At 37.2% G+C, this 10043-nt stretch overlaps 1 protein-coding gene across 4 annotated transcripts in view; it reads right to left on the bottom strand.

The window, feature by feature from the left end:
* The window catches only part of dlg5b.1 (discs, large homolog 5b, tandem duplicate 1), a 64381-nt gene extending 57945 nt beyond the window's left edge, over positions 1–6436 (bottom strand). For all 4 annotated transcript variants that reach the window (XM_081393610.1, XM_081393612.1, XM_081393611.1 and 1 more), the window contains exon 1: positions 5781–6436. In XM_081393610.1, the coding sequence (XP_081249736.1) occupies positions 5781–6075 (295 nt within the window). In that variant the 5' untranslated portion in view covers positions 6076–6436. The remainder of the gene's footprint in view (positions 1–5780) is intronic.
* Between the last annotated feature and the right edge of the window lie 3607 nt (positions 6437–10043).

Genomic DNA, 10043 nt, shown 5'->3' with positions numbered 1-10043 from the left:
TTTGTGTTCTGCAAAGGAAAGAACATCCAAAATGTTGCACAGCTGTAAAAGTTTTGTCTGTCTTGTGTTTATCCAGACACGTCCTGATCCGGTCTGATGCGCCGTCCACCTTACCAGCTCTAATCAACTCTCGTTCACACACACACACGGGAAATACAACGGAATATTAAAATACTAATAATCATTCAGGACAACAGTATTAAATATTACACTATGACTGCACTATGGCACTGCACTTGTTTTGTAAGGGATGGTGATGGAAAGAGAAACATGCACTGAATGTACCATAGTAAAGCACACCCATGCTGAGAAATAATTAATACATGAGAGTTAATTAACACCTGAAGTTAATGACAATCGTCACGTATGCGAGGTGTGACAAGGCTCAGCGTTACTATAGCGACGGATCCAGACAGGCTGATAGGAACTGGGTCAACAGACGGGGAACAAGCAGACTGAGAGGTGATGCTGAACGTGCGCAAAAGATTGACTCCTCAAGCGTGCTTCTAAACACACGACGAGCCGGTCTGAGTCGGGCCTGACCAGCAGTCGCTACCAGTACCAGCAAACATTTCATGGTTCTCAGTAGCAAAGCTCTAGCCTATTTTGAAGTTAAAACATATTAAATAAATTAAAAATTAGTTAATCAATGTCGTTTTCGTTAACTAAAACTAAAATAAAAAAATAATTATTTAAATACAGCTGAAATAAAATATTAGATGAAAAACTGAAATATGTTTATGCGGAAGTGCTAAAATTACTAACTGAAATATAACCATCAAAAACTAAGACTAATAAAAATGACAAATCACATTACAAAATTAAACAAAAATTAAACAAAAATTTTAAAGACTTAAAATATAGAAAAAAAGTGTGTGTGAGTGAGAAGAGAGCGAATGTGTGTGAGTGTCTGTGTGTGTGAGTGTCTGTGTGTGTGTGTGTGTGTGTGTGTGTGTGTGTGTGTGTGTGTGTGTGTGTGTGTGTGTGTGTGTGTGTGTGTGTGTGTGTGTGTGTGTGTGTGTGTGTGTGTGTGTGTGTGTGAGTGAGAAGAGAGCAAGTGTGCGTGAGTGCCTGTGTGTGTGTGAGTGAGTGAGTGTGTGAGTGAGTGTGTGAGAGAGAGAGTGTGTGTGTGTGTGTGAGAGAGTGTGTGAGTGCCCTGTTTGGCATTTAAACATAGCGCATGAAGCTTGGCAAAGTACAGACCCTAAACTGGACTTCTCTTTAATTCTCTCTCTCTCTCTCACACACACACACACACACACACACACACACTCACAGCTGTGAGCCGGACAACGGAAACTTGGACCTGACAGAGAAAGGCGCTCAATCTGTTGAGCCCTCTCTATGTGTGCCAGACTGCATGCTGGGTAGAATCTCAGTGTCCTTCATTACTCACAACCCTGAGAAACTGACTCCTCCACCAACTGGACAGAGTCATGACAGCTCATCACACTCACACACACACTTCATTACAGGTCATCTTCATCCGCCGAGACTAATGCGCTCTATATGACTGAAGCACTCGTCCCATCAATCACTACAAATCACATAACTGCATAATCACAAACCATGGTTAACAACTGACAAGGTTTCATATGTTAACATTAATTACCTAACAATGAACAATAGTTTAATTTAAATATTGTCTGTTAAAGGCACACTATGTAACTTCTCACCACTAGAGGGCGTTTATTCAGAACAAAGGCGTAGCTTGATGACGCCGTGATTTCACTGAATCATGGGAGTTGTCGCCACTACAGCCGGTGGAGAATATCATCATAATCATAGATGACCGGTAATGTATTAAAGATCTTATAAAAGTTACGAAAGGCCGCTGGAGTGATTGCTAATGAGAGACGAGCACGAGAACAGGAGGTTCTTCCGGTCATGTGTGTGTGGAAACGCAGCGCTGCTTTATCGTATTATTATTGAGTGTGTTGAAAGTTATGTTACTGCTATGCTATATGAGACACTTGTTGCACACTGCAGTGAGCAAGGTCGATATTAGGCACGGTAAAAACACAGTACTCGCGGTAAATCAAGAAAACGAGATTTAAACAAAAAGATTGTGTTGGGCTGTATAACAATGATTTGTTTTCTTCGATGAATGTATCCACAGTTGCTCACCTGTCTAATAAAACACATCAAATACTGTGTGTAATCGAGGGTAACGAGGGTATGATGTCATTGATAGGCGTGTCCTAAAAACTGCTGGGTAAAAACTGCTTATTTCTCTGGATTTAAACATTCTTAGAAACATTTGTGATAATGCAAGTACACAAGTCAACAAAATATATAACATTGTTCTAGTGGTGTTGGGATATTCTGATCTAAAAATCTTACATAGAGTACCTTTAATTTAAGCCAATGCACTGTGTGTGTGTGTGTGTGTGTGTGTGTGTGTGTGTGTGTGTGTGTGTGTGTGTGTGTGTGTGTGTGTGTGTGTGTGTGTGTGTGTGTGTGTGTGTGTGTGTGTGTGTGTGTGTGTGTGTGTGTGTGTGTGTGTGTGTGTGTGTGTGTGTGTGTGTGTGTGTGTGTGTGTGTGTGTGTGTGTGTGTGTGTGTGTGTGTGTGTGTGTGTGTGTGTGTGTGAACTAACGTGAAAAATGTTATTAACTAACAAAAATGCTGTAAAATGTATTATTAGTTCATATGATCAAGTGTTAGGACTATTAACTAACTTTATAAAAATTATCATTATAGAAGAAAATTTCAGATGGCACTTAGAGGCTTTTGCATCTGAACTCTTCATATATACAGTATATATATATATATATGTATGTATGTATATGTATATGTATGTATGTATAATATTAATATAGTGCTGTCAAATCGATTAATCGCATCAACATAAAAGTTATTTTTTCACACATATACATATATATCTGCTTTGTCCTCAATTATGCAACTCTTCCGGGTTACAGGTGGTCTAGTTTTACCCAAGTATTTGATTATTAAACATGTTTTTAATAACCTCTCACTGAACCTCAGAGCTCATGGCAGCTCTGCTTTGAAAGCTCTATATGTTATCGCTAAAAATCAATGGGCGTCTGTGCTTACGTCACGTTCTATAGGGGTTTATATAAGTGAGCGGTCAGCTGGCCTATTGTGGACACAATCACTCAGGACGAGAGGAGTAACAATATATCGCAATGCAACAAAATGTTTCGTGGATAGTGACAATATTATGTATTGTGTATAGTTCACCCAAAATAAAAATGACTGTGCAAGAAAAAAAAATCAAGTTTACAGAGTTTTAGTGTCAGTACTACATAAAACTACTATACAAAATATTGAATATAATGTATAATAATGCAATGGGGGAATATTTGTGGGTCCTGATAATGCCAAATATCTTTTGTTACCAGTAAAAAGTGGCCTACATTATTTTAAATATATCTAGTGAAAGCACATTCGTCTAAAATAATTCTGTTTTCAGCTTCAGAATCATGAATATTGTTATTCTGGTGTCTCTATTGTCCTGTGCATTGGTTTCCAGCACCAAGTCCAAGACTATTCACTTGTCACACACAATTTAGCATTTTAATCAACAGTACATTTTATTATATGTCTCTTGAGTATCGCAATAATATCGTATCGTGAGTTCAGTATCGTGATATGAGGGTTGTTACACCCCGACTCAGGACCCTATTTATTTAATTGAAGCACGATTAAAAACTGCCCAGAGTCATGGAAACACAAGTGATCAGAGACATAAATCAAGCTAAACAAACCCAACAGAACCCTGCTGTGCTTTATATCGACCACCATCATAGATCTCTAACTGCTCTAATTGATCGGCGATGCTCTATTTAACAGACAGACTCTTATGGAAGGAAAATAATGACAAATGTTTCTGAAAAAAATATGCATTGCATTAATAACCCTACTTGCATTTTAATGCATTGTATTTTCAGGGCTTGCATTTTTATGGGCTGAAATTCAACATGGTTGTAATATTTAAGCTGTGAATATTTCAATTCAAATCAAAGTTTTCATTCTTAAAAATTCAATAATCCATATTCACCTTTCAGATCTCACTTCAAAAATGTTCATTCTATTTAAAAATACAACCTATAATATTCGACAGGCAATTTTCGTTCCATTTTATTGCGCTTTACAAATTAAAATGCAAGTAGGGTTATTAATGCAATGCATATTTTTTTCCAAGTAGTGCAATTCAACAAGCTTTTTTGTTTCGAAAACATTTGTCATTATTTTACTTCCACAGACTCGAAACGTCTGGAACGGCTGCCCTGGTCCAATATCACTCACATGTGTTTCTATGTCATCCAATCATATTCCTGTAACACGGGTTTAATGGCTTTCTAGGTAATGTTATTTGATCCAGCTTTAAGCTGCATTATTTTATAGACGGCAGCTATTTCTGGCTTATGGCAAAATCCCTGCACGTCTGATGAGTTTTTTTGGCCGCAGGAATCTGAGAAACATCTGTAACACATTTACTGTACGATGTTTCGCACGGCAGATTTACACAACAGCTTTGTAACGCTTTCCTCACCGGCGACGGGTTCATGTTTTCTATCAGGACATCTCAGCATCTGTCCAGTGCAGAGAGCCAATACTTCTCATACAGTCAACAGAAACTAGATATACAAAATATACACACAATACCACCAGATATTACAAATGTGGCTCCATCCCCTGTTAGACATTACATGTCATGACATCAATAAATGACAGTAATGTGACAAGCTAAAACTATTTAACATTCTTAACATATTTATTCTGCACATCAAGCCTGTATTTATTTGATCAAAATATTAATTGCAATATTATTACAATGTAAATCATCTGTTTTCTATGTGAATATATAGTAAAGTGTAATTTACTCCTGTGATCAAAGCTGAATGTTCAGCATCATTACTCCAGTCTTCAGTGTCACATGATCCTTCAGAAATCACTCTAATATGAGGATTTATTATCAATGTTGGAAACAGTAGCACCGCTTAGTATTTTTTATAACCTGTGATCCTTTTTCAGGATTAGAATATAGAAATATAAATCTTTTGAAACAATATACACTACCGTTCAAAAGTTTGGAGACAACAATTATTATTTTCTATTTGTTTTTAATGTATGTTGTATTGACTGCCATTGTGTTTTATTTAATTTCACTTATTTTTATTTGTTTTTAATATATGTTATTTTGTATGTACGGACTTTGCAGTTGTCCAAGACAAATTTCCCAGTGATGGGACTAATAAAGGATAAAGTAAAAAAAAGTAACAGTGATAGTAAAGATTGCTATTGTTGGAAATATTTCTATTTTAAATATATGTTGTTCTTTTTAAACTATATATTCAGACAGAAAACAGCTATTTTAAATTGTAATAAATGCAGCCTTGATGAGCATAAGAGACTTCTTTCAACAACAAAAATTAAATAGTAACTTTTGACCAGTATTGTATACATATAGAGACCATTTTGAATATTTCAACTCAAAATATAAGTGTGTGCTGCAAAAAAGTAAGGTACCTAAAAGTTTCAGAATCAGATGCAGACATACTGATGTTAAAAACGTCAAATTGTGGCATATATTATTATACTCATATATGAATGTAAATGTCCCTAGTGTTGAAAATAGTTCAAATCAATATTGTTGGTTCTTGTATTGTTGGTCCTGTTAGTAGCCAGGTTAAACAACACTTCTCTGGATATAATGCTGGAATGACAACAAACTAAACTGAGGTGTTTTGAGCAGTGACCCTGACTGGAGGAGTGTTGTGAAAGTTGTCCCAGTGGATGTGTGCGAGTTACCCGTGTTGTTGTGGTTGTTCGCGGGCAGCAGAGCGCTGAGCAGCACCGGGTGGGTTTTCTCCAGAGCCCAGCAGAACTCCTGGAAATGATCCCTCTCCTTCTTCTCCACCAGAGTCTTGAGGAGCAGATGGACCTTCTCGGCGGAGCTGGAGCAGTTTCTGTCGAGCTCCGCTCGCTCGGCCGGGCTCAGACTCCCCGACTGGGCCAGCAGCTCCAGAACCCGGTCCACATCTGTGACGGACTCCGACAACTTTTCCTGGCACTGCTCTAACAACTCTTTGTGCTTGGGATCCATCACACCCGGTCCGCCCGCTACAGAACGACACAAAGCGCTGAAAACAACGACGCTCCTGTTAAAGAGTTTTTTGTGTGAGATTGAAAGAAGCAAGAAGCCATATTTGCGACTTTAGGAGAGACTCCAACGGTTTTTTTTTTCTTCTTCTTCTTCGGCTCCGGAGAGTCTCACATCTTTGCCAGTTCTCGGTTTCAAATCGATTGACGGTGGTGTGACGGCGCGCGTAACTTTAACTCGCTTTCGATCATTTTAAATTTGTTATAAAGTTTGACAGTTTATCACAAATTCTCGCCGTAACTCCAATGATCAGAGGTGCGGCGGAGCTCCGCCATGACTCCACAACTCCGCAGCTGCTATCATCTGCCAATCAAAGCCTAGCAGAGGGAGGGGCACGGGGAATGGGGCGGGGCTCCCGCCTGCCAATCAAACCGGTTCAACGAGAGGGGAACGAGAAAGGGGCGTGGCTGCTACATGCCACTCAAGGCGGTTAAATGGGAGGGGAACCAGAGAGGGGCGGGGCTTCTGATAAAACACCTAGGCGTTCACTGGCGAGATTATTTCATTATTAACAGATGAGTACAAAGTAACAAAGCACTTTCATGTTGTTGTTTTTTTCTTTTATGCTTTTCCTGTAATCGTCAACTCTTAGATAATGATGTCATCTCTATAAAACTGTTTGAATATAAACACGTGTCCGAATGTTCATATTAAATGCCTGATTATTATTCATTTAAATTTCACTCAGGAAAGATCTGTGACATGCTATAATTCATCTAAAACTATTTTAAAGTTATTTTTACATTTGTACTGTTTAAAAACGGATTAACTCAAAAACTGTATTTAAAAATGGTGGAAAAGTGTATAAAATATAGACATGCATAAGGTGTGTGTTAATGTTAACCTAGAATCCTGGTGTTAAAAATCCGCAAATCCATATGTTTATAAGATCAAGCTGAGAAAATAAAACAACCATTGCTCACAAAACAGAGATTGTTTCCTGTTGCCAAGGGTTATTTGGCATTTTATCTGGTTGTGGTTTAAACAGTAAAGTCCACAAAGCACAGAATATGATATTTAGGACATGATGCTAGATCTAATGTTTGATTTTCCATTGTTAACTCTTGTGTTGTGTAATGTGTAACCTGAACACACACTCACTGTCCACATAAAACACACAATAAAATAAGCATTGCAGCTCATAATAAACCATTAAAGCAAAAGGAAGTATTTTAATAAACAGATTTTAACTTATAAGAAACATATTGACGTTAGCAAACGTCAGTTTGAAGTCCATTTCCATATTTTTTACTTTTTATATCTTTTGAAATATATTTCAAAAATAATATCTTTGGTATTTAGATATTATCAAACTGATCCACGTACTTTGATCAAATAGAGCGACACAAATCAACAAACAACACAAAACATCACAGAATCCATCGAATTCTTACTGATGATGTTGGTGCTGCTGCTGATTTCCCTCCAAAATGATGTCACTTCCTGTCAGGTGATGTCATTAAGGAACTGTGATTTTACAAAAAAAAAAAAAGACTAATGGGATTGAATGCGATATTGAGGACATGGGAAAAGTATACCAATTTAAAAAAATATATATGTTTCAATTAAGGATTTGATTGATTCCATAATTTATTAGTTTTGCATTGATGAAGTTCATTGTGTAGCGCAGCATACAGTGACAAGACAAAAATGAACATCCACTCAAACACAAGTAAAGAAATGATTTCAAACGTTAATATTTCCATGAAGGGACATGAGATTGTAGTTTAGCTCATGGCAGGATTGATCCAGGTGTAATTTGAGCTCACGCCTGAGATAAAACAACCTGACATATGTGCGATGAGGACCTGAAAGGAGCAGTGCTCATGTGAATGTGTTTAGAGATTACATAACCTCACAATCTCACCGGGTGTTTAATTTGAAAGCTCAACGGAGTCTCGACTCCCAGCCTGACTCATGTGAGAGGAGTTTTATTAGCTTTAGCACTGCTGGAACCAACCAATCACAACAAAAATGGCGAGTCCGGGGCAAGTTGTCACACTATTTACTCAAGTGAATACTTCTCAGTGTAGGTTTAAAACATGAATTTCAATTTCTGTACAGATACAAACCTTAAAGTCTTGAGTCTTAAACTGCTGTTTATTGATATATTTATAAATACAGCTAAAGTACAACAAAAACATATCTACGCATTAGATATTTAAATGCTTTTCAGCAAAATAATTATAAAACAGCACAAAAATGTGTTGGCAACTGATACATACTTACAAAAAGCACTAGAAATAGTTTCTGAACACTTTTAAAATGATACATTTATATCAAACCATTGTTTCGGCCAATGTAAATTGCAATAAATCAACTGGCCAACGCTTGAAAGATGTGACAACTTGCCCAAAACAGACTTAATTCTCCTGATCTGGGAACTCAGCTCAACTTTTCTGTCCTCTTTTAAAACTGTAGTTTGTACTGTATTGCATCATTCACAGTGGATTCATCTAAATCCCTGCCGCCACTGTAAACGGAGGCAGAATCTGCCTGATTTGAGAGGATTTGTTGATTATATTTATATTATATTAAGCTAAAGCTTAGAGGAGCTCAATGTGTGCATTGAATGTTTAAATCTGAAACTCAGATTACAGAATCTGCTTCACATAATCTCCATACAAACCCAGATAACAGCGATCGAAAAAGACTGAGTATATGCCTGATCCCAGATGGCATTTGGGAATTGTGTCAGGCAAATGGATTCAAATGATTATAGCCAAAACACACAGATGATGTCACTGTACACTAATGGAGCAACACACACACAATGGAAGGCCTGAGGTCATGAACTCTTGACCTGTTTGTCCAATCAAATCACTTGTTTCACACCAGAGAGAACATCAGCATTGACCAACCAGGGTTTATGTGCTGATAATGGATGGAGAAAATGCCCTGAAAAATTAACGAATGAAGATGTTATCCTTCTTTGTTTATGCTTTGCATCGATGAAAGTGCTTTTGAAATGCAAATTCAAACTATTTTTATGCCACTTGCAAGCGCACACTGCTACAGCTTGCACTTTTAAATAAGCAAGCACGCATAATAAAACATGGAAGCCTTACAATAAAGTAAAAGTTTTTGTTCAAAATTATATAAATAATGAGTCAATCCATCATCAACGATTCTTCCAAAACGTGTTTTTGTCGTACGCTGATCCACAATGGTAAGCGTTTATTTTAAAGAGATGTCGGGGTGGTTTTCGCGGGAAATCGCGTGCATAGGTCACCCGGCCCGTGCGTGTTTCGTCATATCCGTAAACAGAGAAAAGTTGGTCCGGCTGCTTTGAAGCATGTCTGGTGTGGCAGTGACAGAGGTTCTTCCTTGACTTCTTTGACTCTTTTCAAGGAAGTACCGTGTCTATTAATAGCTAAAGTTAAGGTAAAGTCTTCAGCTCTGTCAGCTTGAGATCCTTTCAATCTAAACTATATCTTAAACCTAATAGTTAACGTTTTATGAGCAGTAGGAGAATCATATTCATCCGCACAGTCACGCAGAGACGAAGCACAACCAAACCAATGTTCTTCCGCAAAATGCATACAAGTTTTGTTTCTTTATCATCAGAGGGGTTACAGTGTGAGTTACAGTGTGTTAAAGGTATACATTTAACATGAACTATGAAAAAATACTTATTATTAAGAATGTATTAATCTTACTAAATATGAATTTCAACATTTACTAATATATTACTAAAAATTAAAAGGTGTATCTGTTAACATTAATGGACCCGAGCTAACATGTACAGTAATAAACAGTTGCATTTTTATTAACTAACGTAAACAAAGATTAATAAATACTGTAACAAATGCATTTCTTATTGTTAGTGCATTAATTAATGGGACATTTTGCATACTGTTACCCAAAACACAGCAATTAATCAATCCAAAGTAAGAAAAGTAAGGTGTAGC

This window comes from Scardinius erythrophthalmus, assembly GCF_964197995.2.
Source record: "Scardinius erythrophthalmus genome assembly, chromosome: 18".
NCBI lineage: Eukaryota > Metazoa > Chordata > Actinopteri > Cypriniformes > Leuciscidae > Scardinius > Scardinius erythrophthalmus.
Note: the sequence above shows the minus strand (reverse complement) of the source record. Positions and strands in the feature narration are given on the sequence as shown.